At 41.5% G+C, this 16,869-nt stretch overlaps 1 protein-coding gene across 6 annotated transcripts in view; it reads right to left on the bottom strand.

The window, feature by feature from the left end:
- NETO1 (neuropilin and tolloid like 1) overlaps positions 1 to 16,869 on the bottom strand; it is a 117,708-nt gene that overhangs the window by 20,772 nt on the left and 80,067 nt on the right. For all 6 annotated transcript variants that reach the window (XR_009492665.1, XM_059880856.1, XM_059880855.1 and 3 more), the window contains exon 8: positions 1,039 to 1,152. Coding sequence is in view for 5 of the 6 variants with exons in the window: in XM_059880856.1 (XP_059736839.1) it covers positions 1,039 to 1,152 (114 nt within the window). In the remaining variant the exon portion in view is untranslated. The remainder of the gene's footprint in view (positions 1 to 1,038; positions 1,153 to 16,869) is intronic.

Genomic DNA, 16,869 nt, shown 5'->3' with positions numbered 1-16,869 from the left:
TAAGATCTGAACAGAAGAGGGTATGTGGTACTTTGAACTTAACCAAAATTGCATCATTCATAACCAAGCCAAGAGTTTTGTTATTCAGTTGCTAAGTTGTGTCTGACTCCAAGACCCCATGGACTGCAACATGCCAGGCTTCCCTGTCATTCACCATCTCCCGGAGTTTGCTCAAATTCATGGCTATTGAGTCGGTGATGCCATCTAACCATCTCATCCTCTGTCACCCCCTTCTTCTCCTGCCCTCAATTTTTCCCAGTATCAGGGTCTTTTCCAGTGAGTCAGTTTCTCACATCAGGTGGCCAAAATACTGGAGCTTCAGTCTCAGCTCTTTATGTAAACAAACCTTTGTGTACAGGCCAGAGAAGGAGGCTGGGTCAAAGGAAGATATTCTCATTGGAAAGGAAACAAAGCATTTCAGTAGGAAAACTGAAGTCGAGGTAAGTGGCTTTAGGTACCTGAGGGCCCTAAGGTTCCTTGGATACACTTTCACCTCTAGAGTATATGCACAATGTCCCGTGAAGACAGACTGGGGTTGATGGAGAGGTGTAGCCACTGACGAGGGAGCTTCTGATAGGAATCCCAACTTGGCTTGAGAAGCTCCAGTGGCCAGTCCATGGTGCTGCAGCTCCAGAAGGGCGATTAGCCAATGAGCATCTCTGTCCATGGGAGTCTCCAGGCAAGAATACTGGAGAGGGTAGCCATTCCCTTCTCAAGGGGATCTTCCCTTTCCAGGGATCGAACCTGGGTCTCCCGCATTGAAGGCAGATTCTTTACCATCTGAGCCACCAGGGAAGCCCATTCAAGTGTAAAAGACAGTTCATTGTGTGTTAAGGAATGCAAAAACAACAAGAATAAAAGCCAAGACAAAAGCCTACAAATCAATTCTAAAACATATAGGAAGGTGGTAAAGCCAATATACAATCTATTTTTAAGATTGTATATTGTATGCATCGACTGATGCATACAAACGTTGGATAAGCTTCTTCCCACACTACAGATAGAGAGATTTTGCCAAGTCCAGGGACTCATGATTACCTTTACAATGATTTTCATCCCAAGGGTACACACAGTTCTGGAGTCCGTTGCATACCAACGTATTGTTAATACACATGTTACTGTGGCAGAAGAAAGTATTGCCTTCACAGGGAGCTAAAAGAGAAGAAAAAAATGAAGGAAACAGTTTTAACTGATGTTCAGTTGTAAAGCACTCACATCACAAACCTAGAAACAAAAAAGATTAGTATGATAATTTGCCATCAAGTTGAGATAAATGATAAGACCAACATTCCATTCGCAGAAGTGTTGCCATAGCGGTAATTATTTCTTGTGCTACTAACAGAGCTGGCATTCTTCTAGATGTGTTCAGCTTATAAAACTGGCACAGGAGGTTTTCCATCATAAAAATGAAGCACTTTATCAATGTGAGTTCTTTTTTTTTTTTTTAACTGTGCATTTATTTAGTGAAACTTCACTGATGACCACATGCATAACATTATGTTTTACACTGAAATTCTGTATGTATAAATTTAACTATCCTGTTCAAAAAATTTTTAGTTTAATGGAAATATTGAAATACTTTGGAAAGTGTATGCTTACAAAATACTAATGAAGAAACTATATACTAAACCAAACCCTATGATATTATTTAAGCATACAAAAGAAGCAAGGAATATCATGGAAATTCAGAACAAGGGAAAATTTATCTTGAACAACATAAGAAAAATACATATCATTCTCACTGACATTTAGCATGTAATATGGTAATGAAATTAGTCTACTTGGCCTATATTTCACACATTCTACTAACTTAGGTACGATGGCCAATGATCTCCAGATTATAATTCACGTTGGATAAAGTAAGAACTCTAAGAATTATGTAACTTGGTTATAAAAATACAAGAACTAGTGATGAGTCTAATAAAACAAATTCTAATGTTAGATATGACTTCAATATTACAAAAATACATTTCTTTCATTATATAATAATTGGTTACTTATAACAAATCTCTAGAGTAATACTACACTATGAATTACAGACAGGGCTATAAAGTAATTTTTGTTTTTGCCTTTTTAATCATCCACATCTCATAAAATGTAGTTTTAGTGTTTATTTTTGTCAATAATAGTTCCATAACCATTTTCAGGACAGGTATCCCCAGAAAAATCCATTAGATTCAAAACACAAAATTTACAGTGGTTCATCAATCAGTAAAGTTTTTATCAGTGATCAGTATTATCTAAGCAGTGCAGTCATATTATAATCTTCACCTTCAAAACCACATGTTGTGGGTTTTTTTTTTAAGGAAAGTTATCTTCTTTAAATGTGTTTTCTATATTAATCAAAATTGTTGGGAAAATGTTTTACATAAGGTAAGTTAAAATATTTTAACGTTCCCAGAGGAATACTTTCTTTAAATGATCAAGTCTTGAAAATCAAAAGCAACATAACTTGAACTAGGCATTCCTCTGACTCTCCAAGCCCTTCCCCACCCCCCCTGCTGTCCCCCTCATCCAAGATCCCAGGAGAGTTTCTTCTTCCTTCTGCTTGGTTTGCCTCTAAATCCCTTGTTAAATAATAAAACAGATGTAATTGTCATTTTGAAAAACAGTATTAAAGAGTAGAAAAGATGCAGATGCAGTAGTCACTTTGAAAAGTATCAGGCTTAACATTTTCTTTGAGTCCTGCTTTCAACATGGTGTAAAGCTTTTATAATGCAAAATGTAATGATCCAATCTATTACTGCAAAAGTCTGCTTTTCAGTATAGAACAAATTTGAATTTCTGTAGTCAACTATTTTGCAGAACCAATATGGTCTGTTTAGCAGATAATGAATGTTGTCAAAATGTGTACACAGAACAAAAAAGGAGTTTTCTGCAAATAGATTACAGCAGCTGCAAAATGCAAAAAACACTTACTACCTGATAAATTGCAGTGGTTTTGAAAGTACAGCTAATCCATCAAGTAAAGAATACCTTTAAAAGACCATAAATATGCTTTGACCTTGCAGAAAGAGGTGGAAAAATTATTAGAATTACTATTAAATAGGATGGGCTTGCTTTTAAAATTTTAAATATACAGGTAAAGATGGCGTCACATTCTGTACCAGTGAGGTAGAACAGTAGCTTAGTAAGGGCACTAAAGATTTGGATTCCAAATTCTCCAAAAGCGATGTTGTTTCTGTTTCTGCTACTTAATGAGTCTCAAAAATGTCTTACAAAACATCAATGTGTCAGTCAGTTATCATTAAATATTGGTGGTTTGACTGGGAATGGAACAGGGCATCTAGGACTGTCAATAAATCATATTCCTGACACATTACATGACATAATTATGCAAATATGCCAGTTAATTGAAACCATCCTCACTTGCAAAACAATTACTATTCCACTACTGTTTCATTTTTCCTTCCTCACCTTCACTAACATTTACAGAACTGACAGGCAAACAACAAACACAAACAAATAAGCAGGCTGTGCAGTGGCTAAGAAACAAATGATCGTAGCTTCTACTCCTTGAACAAAAATGAATTTTGTCTCATAGACACCAAAAACAAAATAGAATTGGATTCTGAATTGTCTTCATATTGTACATCTGGACATTTCTCTCATCTAAAATGTGAATGCACAGGAGTTCATTAAAGATTCTTATTTTTACCTCCTGCTAAAAAAAAAAAAAAAAACTAAATGGCACCTTCCTGCCTCCCAAATCAATGTATGTTCTCACCGTCCCTTCAAGGATGTCTGGGGACATACATACACTCAGCCCATGAGCACTTCCCATTGCTCTCCACATGCTCCTGAGATCTTTGGTTCATTGGCCACACTGTTCCCTCCCTCTCTCTCTGTCCTAGAAAAACTCCATCTCTACTCTGCTATCCAAATCCTATCAGAATTAAATTATCTATAGAGTTTTGAAATATCATTCCAATCTATTAGAAAGTTATCTTTGCCTTAAATCCTATTCTACTTTTAATTTTTAAAAGAGTTTAACACTTAGTATAAGTTTTTCATCTTTCCCCATGAGTTCTTTAAGGCTATGGACATGCTTTTTTTTTTTTAACAAAAAAAAAGTATTTTTAATTTCTTAGTGGGTTAATTGGAGAAGGAAATGGCAACCCACTCCAGTACTCTTGCCTGGAAAATCCCATGGATGGAGGAGCGTGGTAGGCTACAGTCCGTGGGGTCGCAAAGAGTCAGACACGACTGAGCGACATCACTTTCACTTTCACTTTCGGTGGGTTAAAATTTCTAGGGTTGTAGTAAAGAATCAACATATATTTTAATTTATTTAATATCAGTGAACAAAAGTTTAGCTGGCCAATTTAGCTCTGAATATCCCAGAGAGAGACGATTCTTGCAAGTGTGATTATTGGTGGAGAATTAACCCTCCAGGCCAAGTCTTCAAATACAATAGAAATTGTGATATTCTCAGCAACTAAATCTCATTCATTCATTTGGTTCTCTGACTACTGCTGAAAAAGCACATATTCTATCAATTTTTAGAAGATTTATTCTACTTGGAAATTCAATATACATTGTCAAAAGTGATTGTCTCTTAAAAAACCAACCCCCTTATTTCCTAAAATTATCTGGAAGAAATCAAGTTTTACTTATGTTAGGTAGTTAGAATAGGAAAAAGAAGTCCAAAATGGTGGTGGCTAAAATACAAAGGAGTGAAAAGCCGGTGAAAATAGAACAAAGGAAGGTCCATGGACCTGAGTGAGGACCTCAGGTAAAACAAACAGCCCTTCTGGCTATCCCAGTTTACATACAGCAGGCTCAGGAGGAGGAGAAAAAATATAAAAAGAGGAGGCAAAATTGAGCCAGGGGCTTCTCTTCGCAAATTTTGGGTTGTCCCACCCTCATGGCCCAAGGATGTATTTCCCTTTGCTTTCTAAATAAAACTGAGCTGTAACACTGATTCATCCATTGCTTCAAATTTTTGCTGCAGTGAGACAGAACCGAGGAAATTACACACTCCCCCGACACATAATAAAGTGGCAGCTAATAAAGTAATCCTCAAAATTCAAAGTATTTCACACAGGCAGCTTCTATGATCAGAAATCTACTTATTTCCAAGGATCAGGCCAATGAAAACTGTGAGCACAGATCAGGTATTTAGCAGATTTTCTGGCAGGTTATGAAGGGGATTCCTCAGCACGTTTTTCCCACTGCTTTCTCCTCCTGTCCTTCAGCTCCTCTCTCCACCTATGCCACTGCTTACAAAGTATTGGGTAAGTCATCATCTTTCCATTTCTGAAAGTTGTACCTGAAGTCATTTAGCTAAGATTGGGACTCAAACCCTCGTGGCAGGGACTCTGTGCTATGCTTAGTCACTTAGTCATGTCCAACTGGGACTTGAGACTGGCCAAAATCCATTGTGCCTGGCTTCAGGAGCTAATGAAGCTCAGGCTCTTGATGCCTTATTGAAAAAAACTCAGTGAGAGACACAGTGATAGGTAAGACATGGCTTTGTTAGGATTCAGAGAGAAGTACACTCAGAGTGTGGGCCATCACAGAGGGGAGCGGCTGTGGAATAAGATGTGGTTAGTTTCTGTGGGCTGGGTGATTTCATATGCTAATGAGTGGGAGGATCATTCCAACAATCGGGGAACCACCCGCTCCTCAGTCTCTTGACAGTGCCTTGGAAATGTGCTGGTGCCTCTGGGTGTGTCATTTAGCTTGTGGATTGAGGATCAAGGTTTAGTTGAATTTGACTAGTCATCTTGGACCCATCTGATTTTAACTGGTTTATGTTATGCCCTTGGGCTTTGTCATTTTTAAAAAGTTGGGCCCTGCCCCCTTCCCTCCTGTTTTATGCTATTTTCCTGAGCCCCTTCTGGGCTCACAATGTTGCCTTTCCAATCTTCTGCAGGGACAACCAGAAAATAGCTGGCCCTTGGGAGAGAAATACCGTATAAAATCCAATCTCTCTAGACATTCAGGCCTTCATCTTCCATGCTTCTTACGACATGTGCATCAACAGCATTTCTCAGTGAACCCACTAGGGCAGATGACAGGCACACAATGCCTGCTAAAAGCCCATCTATTGGTGGCATCTCTTCAAGGGCATCTGGGTTTATAGGGATAATGTTCGCCATTTGGGGAGTTAGCCCTGCAGGCCATTTGGATCCAAATCCTTACCATGCTTCTCCTAAAGTTACATAGGAGACATACCCCTGGATCAAATCTCCACTCCACTTTTATGGAACATCTAGTTTGTTGCCTCTTATCAATTTGTTCTTAAGCCACTTCATAACTCCTACAACCAGGACTCTGCCCCCTTGTAGGCAACATTGCTCCACCCAGACTATTATTAAAATACTCTTAAGGCCCCTAACAGGACCAGATAACCCACTCTTTTGTCATTACTTCTGTTATTACCTAAAGTGGATCTATGACAATAAAATGTTTACCATTGGAAACACCCTAAACTGCTCTTATGGAGGACTAGGGGAAGAAAACAGTGACTTACATTTCCTCAGAGCAATAAGAGGATAAGGCTTATGGCTGTTTTACCAGGTTCCCAGTCTCAGGGCACAGTCTTGGATTGCTTTACATCATAGTATCTATTCCCATCTGCAGTGGACAAACCAGCATAGAGTTAAGATTACAACCCCTTAATTCTTCCCAGCACTGGTCATGCTGGAGACCTTTGAGATGCCCAACTCCAGCCTGGGGATCCCAGGAGGTCAACCTGCCTCGACCTGCCTAGGGATCTGCTCCCTGGGAGGTTGGCATGCCTCAGCTTGCTTGGGGATCCACCAGCCTGGGGTCCCAGAAGGTCAACATGCCTCGACCTGCCCAGGGAATCAATTCTCTGGAGGCCGACATGCCTCAACCTACCTGGGGATCTGCACCCTGACTCAGGATGCCCGGCTCTCAGGTTGCAACAATACTGGGTAGGATAAGCTTCAGAAAGACTCACCCCTAAGGAAGTCCACCCATGGAAATAGAAGGAGGCCTGTTAGTTGGGACTGTGCCTGGTCTCAGCAATAACTGAGGAGTCCAGCGAGAATCCCATTGCTTTTCTGCAAAGTCTAAAAGAGACCCTCCAAAAGTTTACCAATTTGGACTTAGACTCTTACAAGGGACAGGTGATTTTAAAGGACACATTCCTGTCCCTATGTACATCAGGTATCAGGATAAAGTTGCAACAGCTTCAGTAGCAGGACCCTGCTGCCTTTTCAGATGAGACAGTCCAGATAGCCACCAATACCTTTTATAAAAGAGAACAGGAAAGAGAGGCCAAGGCCCAGAAGAAGGAGAGAAGGAAAGAGACAAGTCATGCTCAGATGCTGGCCACCCTCCAGGGAAGCCCTATGGCAAACCCCGAGTCCTTGAAGGACAAGGCCCAGGGCAAATGCCTAATCTGTAGACAGACGCGACATTGGGCCAAAGAGTGTCAAAACCATGACAAGTCTCATAAAACGGCTCGCTACAAATGCCATTAATTGGGACTTGGGTGGCACTCTGGCCTCAGGACTCAAGAGTCTCAAGGTCAAGTGCCAAGCCTTCCCTCATGATGGTTCAAGAGGACTGAAGTGGCCCGCTCCAGCCAGCCTGCCTGTCACAGGTAATCATCAACAGGACTGGAGCCAAGAGTGCAACTGGATGTGGCAGGTAGATTCAAAAATTTCTTGGTTGACACAGGGGCTACCTACTCTTTCCTGACCTCCAGCTTCACAACCTTCTCCCCCCAAACCTGTACCATTTTGAGTGCTACAGGAAAAACAATTATAAAAAGATTCACCTGAGCACTTTTTTGTTGCTGGGATGGACAACTATTTTCCCATAAGTTTCTTGGTCCCTGAGTGTCCTACTCCCTTATTGGGAAGAGATTTTTCCTATTGCAGTCCTGATAGAAGATACTTTAAAACTCTCTTTTGGGGGCAAACTAACTATTTTTATCAGCCACCAAGTGAAACAACTCCTGAATGGGAGAGGCCATTTATGGATGTCTGATTAAAGGAGCCTCAGATATCAAGTAGAGCTGATGGAAAATCCAGGTCTCACTATATCCACTTGTGAGGTTTTTAACCCAGCCACCCTCCTGCCTACCCCCGAGGGCTCTCTCCCCTTTCACTGTTGCCTAGAAACCTCGGACCACTGGACAAAACCCCAAGAGGGATTATCAGAAGATCCTCTGACCAATCCTGAGGAAATCTGGCACACTGATGAAGCAGCCTTGTCTTAGATAGAAAAAGAAGAGCCGGGTATGCAGTAGTCTCCAATTTAGAGACCACAGAGGCTAAGCCTTTGCCACCAGGTACTTCAGCCCAATTAGCTGAGCTTATGGCCCTGACTCAAGCTTTAGAGCTGGGAAAAGGAAAAAGAGTAGCCATTTACACCGACTCCAAGTATGCCTTTCTGGTGCTACATGCACATGCAGCTATTTGGAAAGACAGAGGCCACTTGGCCACCCAACTGTCCCTAGTCAAATATGGTGATCAAATCCTCAGGCTCTTAGAGGCAGTTCATCTGCCCACTGAGGTTTCAGTCTCCCACTGTAAAGGACACTAAAAAGGGAGCATGAAGTGGCACGAGGGAACCAACCAGCTGATTAAGCTGCTAAGAGAGCAGCGTTACAGAACAATGACCTAATAGGGGTTGCCACCTTAGTTCCAGAGACTAATATACCAGAAACTCCATCATATACTGAAAGTGAGACTCTTAAAGCTAAGAGTGAAGGCCTTCAAGAGGATCATATGGGGTGGTTCCAAAAGGAAGGACTCCTTTTTCTGCCTGGACCCTCCAATGGAAGTTAGTTAACTCCCTACATGCCACCACTCATTTAGGGGAGAAGGCACTCCAAAGATTACTAGAAAGGTCCTTCAGAGGAACAAGCCTCCAAACAACTATAAGGCAAGTGGTTTCTTCTTGTCACACTTGCCAATTAAACAACCCCTGAGGAGCTCGAAAACCCCAGCCCATCCAACGACGTGGGACCTACCCAGGAGAGGATTGACTGATGGACTTCACCCAGAGGCTAGTTTCTTAAGGGTATAAATACCTATTAGTCATGATAGATATATTCACAGGATGGATTGAAGGCTTTCCCATCTGGACTGAGAAGCCGGAGGAGGTGGTAAAAACAAACAAACAAAAAAAAAGCTCCATGAAATCATTACAAGATTTGGTCTGCCTGGGTCATTACAAAGTGACAATGGGACATCATTTACTTATAAGGTCACCTAAGGGGTCTCTAAAGCATTGGGCATTACTTATTATTTCCATTGTGCCTGGAGGTGTTGGTCTTCAGGAAAAGTAGAAAGAGCCAACCAGTTCTTAAAATCAGGGATAAAAAAGATAACCGGGGAGACCTCCCTGGGATGGAAGGAGGCTTTACCAATAGCTCTCCTCCATACCCGTATTGCCCCTAAGAAACTGGTTGGCCTCAGTCCTTATGAGATGCTATATGGGAGAGCTTTTGTTTATGCCAATGACTTCTTCCTAGATCCAGAGGCTCAGATCCTCTGGTCTTATACCATGGCCATCGGACAATTCCAACAATTTATATGCTTGTCAACCAGCACCCTAAAGATTCTGAAGAGCCACCACTATATGCTCCAGGGACTCAAGTCCTAATTAAAATCTGGAAAGATGGGTCCCCAAAGGCTCCACTCCAGCCCACATGGAAGGGTCCCTACCCTGTAATACTTTCTACCCTCACAGCAGTCAAGGTTCCAGGACACAACTCCTGGATTCACTACTCATGAGTCAAGCCATGGAAAAAAACAGAAGAGGGCTCTCAGTCCAACTGTGAGCCCCTGGAGATCTCAGATACCTATTCAGACTAAAAATGAGTGCCATTCTAATGAACACCCCCAAAATTAAGTTTCTGGGGGTAAGATTTCTCAGGACAGCTCTGAAGAGCCAATACAGCTTGGCAGGGGTTGTACTCCAAAATAGACAGGAGATAGATCTGATCCCTGAAGAAGGAGGGACTTGAGCCATCTTGAATGAGATGTGTTGTTTCTGGGTAAATACCTCCAGCTAAATTAAAGAAAGTCTCAAGAAATAATAATCCTCAAGAAAAACATTCTAGATCCTACAGAACCTCAGAGAACAAGCTGGAGAGTTCTTGGGGTGGCTACAGTCTCTTTTTTGGGGATCCTTCTCCTGGCGTGGAGGAAATTTGGAGTTGGTTAATGCCCCTACTAATCCTTGTTATCACCATATTGATCCTGCTTATGATTGCTCCATATATTATCAATTGTCTAACCCATTTTGTCTCTGTCCAGGCCAAAAGGCTACTGCAGCGCCAGTTTAACAAGGACATATAAAACTACAGCCACAGAAAATATCACTCACCCTTGGATGGACACCACTATAAGGACTCTGAGGATTGAGACTAGCAAGAGGGGGAGGTCCAATGATGCTTGCCATCCAGTTCAGCAGGAAGGAGCCAGAGAGACCTTGATGTGCCTATTCCCAAAGAATTGGGCCTCCCATCTCTTGAGGGGGGGAATGTTAAGTAGTTAGAATAGGAAAAAGGAGTCCAAAATGGAACACAAATAAGGGAAAAGCCCGTGAAACTAGAACAAAGGAAGGTCTGAGGACCAGAGTGAGGACCTCAGGTAGAACAAACAGCCCACCTGGCTAGCCCAGGTTATACAGGTCAGGCTCAGGGGGAGAAGAAAAAAACATATAAAAAGAGGAGCCAAAACTGAGCCAGGGGCTTCTCTTCTCATCTTTTGGGTCAGCCTGTCCTCATGGCCCGAGGATGTATTTTCCTTTGCTTTCTAAATAAAACTGAGCTGTAACACCGATTCACCTGTTGCTTCAAATTTTTGCTGCAGCGAGACAGAACCAAGGAAATTACACACTCCCTCAACACATAATAATGCAGCTAATAAGGTAACCCTCAAAATTCAAAGTATTTCACAGAGGCAGTTTCTACGATCCGAAATATGCTTATTTCTGGGACTCGGTTGCTATTTCAGAATAGCAAACATAGCCTCATATTGGTGCTAAAACCCAAGTACACAGAAGAAAGAATTTGCATTGCATTTGGTCTCTGAATTATTTAAAAGCATGTTTAGACATAATGAGTGTAGCAATTGCACTTCATCAGAAGGATTTATCAACCATCACCATTTTATCATCCAATCTAACGCTAAGTATTTCTTTTTGAGAAAAACCAGAAACTGAATGTATTGAAATATTCCATGAGCCAAAAGATGCCTTATGTGTAAGCACAGCAGTGCTCTGGATTTAATCATTCATAGATTGATATTTCTAGACATAGAAAATGGATATTTTAACCCTGAGTCTTTCCAAACTGTTTCCTCTTCTCTCGTGCATGGACAGATAAAGACGATTGTGTAAAGCACCCTTTTGGACCAGGTTAATTGTCCATGAACTTGAAGCTTAGAGAGTGCTTCTTCAGGCACTTGGTCCTGGGGTTGTAGAGTACTAAACACTACAGAGGATAGGGCAGCAACTCAGACTTAAGGAGTGATAATCCCTAAGGAGAGATCACTTTTTTCAACAATACTCACTCAGTTACCACGTCTATAGAACAGGGAGACAGGTTGCTGTTGTTTAGTCGATAAATTGTGTCTGACTCTTTTGCGATCTCATGGACTGTAGCCTGCCAGGCTCCTCTGCCCATGAGATTTCCTAGGCAAGAATACTGGAGTGGGTTGTCATTTCCTTCTCCAGGGGATCTTCTTGATCTGGGGGTCAAACAGCAGTTTCCTGCATTGGCAGGAGGATTCTCTACCACTGAGCCACCAAGGAAGCCCCATATATTCTGTTATCTGCAGACAAAATGCTCCTTCTTGAAGTTCAAGGCAAATGAAGCTATGTGACTGACCTAAGGCCAGCTGCCTCCTAGATGCTGGTAGTGGCTGCATGTGAGACTCTGGTTTCCCTGGTTTTAGGATCCACCACAGCACCATATCCCAAGATGACCTCCTGGTGTTACCCTTCTAGTGATCCTCCCTGCCGAAAAAGTGTATGTTTAACCATGTTTAAATCCAACTATCTTCAATTTTATTTGTATACTTCTTAAGAGACAACACATACACACACAAACTCAAAAACAAAAGTTTGGCAAGTGTTGCCCCAATGTTCAAAAATCATTATAGTGGTAGGATTCTTAATTCTTAAGGTATCATGGAGTAGTAGGAGGGAAACTACTGAGGTATAAAGTTGGGTGGAAAATAGGATGAAAATTGTTTTAAATTATAGTCTCACATGCAAATATATATATGAAAACCTTTACTGGAAATATTAAGCTAAAATGCTAGCAATGACTATCTCTGCTGCTGCTGCTGCTGCTGCTAAGTCGCTTCAGTCGTGTCCGACTCTGTGCGACCCCATAGACAGCAGCCCACCAGGCTCTTCTGTCCCTGAGATTCTCCAGGCAAGAATACTGGAGTGGGTTGCCATTTCCTTCTCCAATGCATGAAAGTGAAAAGTGAAAGTGAAGTTGCTCAGTCGTGTCCGACTCTTCGAGACCCTATGGACTGCAGGCCACCAGGCTCCTCCATCCATGGGATTTTCCGGGCAAGAGTACTGGAGTGGGTTGCCATTGCCTCTAGGATATTTATAAACTATATTTGGGTTTTGCTGGGAAACTTTTTCATATATACATATACACACAAATAGTTAGTTTTATGATTGGGAAAATCTGATGATTTTTCATGAAAAAAAGTCAAATGTTAATCCAAACAAGTCTATTTTATCTTTCAAATTTTAAAAAGTAAAAGAGTAGCTTTCATATAACATTTATATTTTATTATATTCAAAGATAATGAACTACATATTTCACTGAATTCATTTCTTTCTTTTGGAAATTATTTTTTGTTGATATTTTTAAATCCTCTTATGTTCCCATTCTTACCATTAGGTGGCAAGCATTTACCATTTTTTGGTGAAATAGTGATTCAATCTTTCCAGATGCTTATATTATGAATGTATCTGAGACAAATAACCTTTATATCTATACATGGCTGATTGTTAAGGAATAAAAACTTGATCAGGAGACAACAAAATGAATTTTTTGGCATATCTGAATTAGGTAAAGGAGGACAAGAGGAAGAAGGGCAATCAAACACCCCAAATTAAATTTATTTAAAAATATGATAATCACAAAACATATATTTTATAGTGTTAATCATAGATCTGTCATCATTTTTCAGTATCATGTCACATGCTCTAAGTACTGTTCCAATTCTGTAATTAGGTGCATGCTAAGTCGCTTCAGTTGTTTCCAATTCTTTGAGACCCCATGGACTGTAGCCTACCAGACTCCTCTGTCCATGAGATTCTCCAGGCAAGAACACTGGAGTGGGTTGCCATTTCCTTCTCCAGGGCATCTTCCTGGATGCAGGGACTGAACCCACATCTCTTATGCCTCCTGCATTGGCAGGCAGGTTCTTTACCACTAGCACAACCGGAAGATATTTAATTCATAACTGCTGTTTAACGCACCAACACTAAAGTTCATTCTGTTCAGGTTATTTCCTTCTTCACCCACTACGTTTCTTTTCAAGCCCAGAAATCCACTAAATACTACTCAGAGAATATTAAAACAAAATGCAAATAAAAACTGTCAGATATCTCTCTGAAACATTGATATTTCAAATACCTGTACTTTCTGGTTAATAAAACTATTATTTGGTAGATCAGTTCAAAATCAAAATTACATTGTATTTCATCAAGAAAACTTGGAAATAGAAGTGATGCTTGATCCTATTTTTCTTTAAAAATTATTTTTATCATCTGGGGCTTCCCTGGTGGCTCAGTGGTAAAGAATCCACCTTCCAATGCAGGAGGCATGGGTTCGGTCCCTGATCCAGGAAGATCCCACATGCAAGGACCAATTAAGCCCACGCGCCATAATTATCGAGCCTGTGCTGTTAGGCCTGTGGTTGCAGAAAGAGAAGTCACCGCAATGAGAAGCGTGCAAACTAGTGGGAATACCTCTTCCCCTTTTTCCTGGTGGGAAAAACTGAAGTCGCCCACCCCCCCCCCCAAAAAAAAAAAATTTCCTATTCAGTGTGCCCTTTGCTACAACCTTCAGGTTTCATTCCAGTGTCTCTGAGCTAAGTCGTGGAATACTGTTGGTAATGTAAATGACTATGAGAATGCAAATTGTGTCCTTAGAGGATGCAGAGAACCCACTCCAGTATTCTTGCCAGGAGAACCTCATGGACAGAGGATCCTGGAAGGTCTATGGGGTCACAAAGAGTTGGACACGACTTAGGACTGAACAACCAAGCACAACTAGAGAAAAGCCCTCGAGGTAACAAAGATCCCGCATAGCCAAAAATAAATAAATAACTTAAAAAAAAAAAAAAAACTAACTCAAAAAAATCATTTTATCATCTAAAAACTGATTGGGGTTTACAGTCCCCCATTTCTGGATTATAGGAAACAGGCTCCATTCAGCCTCCAGGACCTTCCCTGAGTTCCCAGGAGCAGGTTTAAACAGATGCTAATTAGGGAAGAGAGGAACAGTCAGAAGAAACATGTTGCAACCTAGGGGCAGAGTCCAGGTTCCCCCTCCAAGGATATACTTAACAGTATCTCTGAGCTGTTTCCCATATACTAAAACCCCCACCAGGTGGGAGAAATTAACAGCAGGATGCCCCCATGCCTACCAGCATGTTGACTCCAGACTGATTGGAACTGGAAGGTTGATGATGCTGATATTCACTTAACTTCTCACCAGCCCATTAGAACAATGTTCATGAGCTGATCACACCCTTTTTGAATCAAACTCCTCACTTCCCCCTCCAGGTCAGGACACATTTTGAAGGCATTAGCCTGCTGTGGCCCCCTTGCCTGGCAAAGCAGTAAAGCTGTTCACCTACTTCACCCAAAGCTCTCTGTCTCCGAGACTTAAATGAGTATCTGGGTTTGTGTGTGCGTTAGTCACTCAGTCCTGTCTGACTCTTTGTGATCCCATGCACTATAGCACACCAGGTTCCTCTGTCCATGAAATTCTCCAGGCAAGAATACTGCAGTGGGCTGCAATTTTCTTCTCCAAAGAGTCTGAGTTTGCCTTCATTCTCAGGGGCTCATTCTTCTGGCTCTGACTTGTATCTGAGATAAGGTTTTATTTTGTGCATTCAGACTCCATAACTTGCCCACTTTGCATCTTAATTACCTTCTCAAATTGTACATGGCTGGATGGGCTCACAGAACACATTACCACCCTACTCCTCTTAATCACTCCCTGCCTCAATTCTGCCTTCACACAGCCTCCTGATGTGAATAATGGCACCTCCTCAGCTCCAGGCTAAAGTTTTAGGGTCATATTTGGATCCTCTCTGCCCTGATGCCCTCAGCAAACTGTCCTGTAGGTCTGCCAGCTCTCTCTCAGCTCCAGTAATGTCTCCACTGGTATGACGGAATCATCTTTCACTGATGGTCTCCTACATGGATCCATGGGGACAGCGAACAGAGAAGCCTTGGTCATTTAAGTGTAAATCAGGTGGAGGTTCAGTTCAGTTCAGTCACTCAGTCATGTCCGACTCTTTGCGACCCCATGGACTGCAGTATGCCAGGCTTCCCTGTCCATTACCAAATCCCAGAGCTTACTCAAACACATGTCCATAGAGTCAGTGATGCCATCCAACCATCTCATCCTCTGTTGTCCCCTTCTCTTCCTGCCTTCAATCTTTCCCAGCATCAGGGTCTTTTCCAATGAGTGGGTTCTTTGCATTAGGTAGCCGAAGTATTGGAGTTTCAGCTTCAGCATCAGTCCTTCCAATGAATATTCAGGACTGATTTCCTTTAGGATGAACTAGATTGATCTCCTTGCAGTCCAAGGGACTCTCAAGAGTCTTCTCCAACACCACAGTTCAAAAGCATCAATTCTTCGGCGCTCAGCTTTCTTTATAGTCCAAATCTCACATCCATACATGACTACTGGAAAAACCATAGCTTTGACTAGATGGACCTTTGTTGGCAAAGTAATGTCTCTGCTTTTTAATATGCTGTCTAGGTAGGTTATAGCTTTTCTTCCAAGGAGCAAGTGTCTTTTAATTTCATGGCTGCAGTCACCATCTCCAGTGATTTTGGAACCCAAAACAATGAAGTCTGTCATTGTTTCCATTGTTTCCCCATCTATTTGCCATGAAGTGATGGGACCAGATGCCATGACTTTAGTTTTCTGAATGTTGAGTTTTAAGCCAACTTTTTCACTCTCCTCTTTAATGTTCATCAAGAGGCTCTTTAGTTCTTCTTCATTTTCTGCCATAAGGGTGGTGTCATCTGCATATCTGAGGTTATTGACATTTCTCCCAGCAATCTTGATTCCAGCTTGTGCTTCTTCCAGCCTGGCATTTCTCATGATGTACTCTGCATAAAAGTTAAATAAGCAGGGTGACAATATACAGCCTTGATGTACTCCTTTCCTGATTTGGAACCAGTCTGTTGTTCCATGTCCAGTTCTAACTGTTGCTTCTTGACCTGCATACAGATTTCTCAGGAGGCCAGTCAGGTGGCCTGGTATTCCCATCTCTTTCAGAATTTTCCACAGTTTGTTGTGATCCACACAGTCAAAGGCTTTGGCATAATCAATAAAGCAGAAGTAGATGTTTTTCTGGAACTCTCTTGCTTTTTTGATGATCCAGTGAATATTGGCAATTTGATCTCTGCTTCCTCTTCCTTTTCTAAATCCAGCTTTAAAATCTGGAAGTTCACGGTTCATGTATTGTTGAAGCCTGGCTTAGAGAATTTTGAGCATTACTTAGCTAGCATGTGAGATGAGTCCAATTGTGTGGTCATTTGAGCATTCTTTGGCATGGCCTTCCTTTGGGATTGGAATGAAAACTGCCCTTTTCCAGTCCTGTGGCCACTGCTGAGTTTTCCAAATTTGCTGACATATTGAGTGCAGCACTTTCA

The sequence above is a fragment of the Bos taurus genome, chromosome 24 (assembly GCF_002263795.3).
Source record: "Bos taurus isolate L1 Dominette 01449 registration number 42190680 breed Hereford chromosome 24, ARS-UCD2.0, whole genome shotgun sequence".
In the NCBI taxonomy this organism is placed as follows: Eukaryota; Metazoa; Chordata; class Mammalia; order Artiodactyla; family Bovidae; genus Bos; species Bos taurus.
The sequence above is the reverse complement of the archived record's forward strand: the minus strand, read 5'-3'. Positions and strand labels throughout refer to the sequence as shown.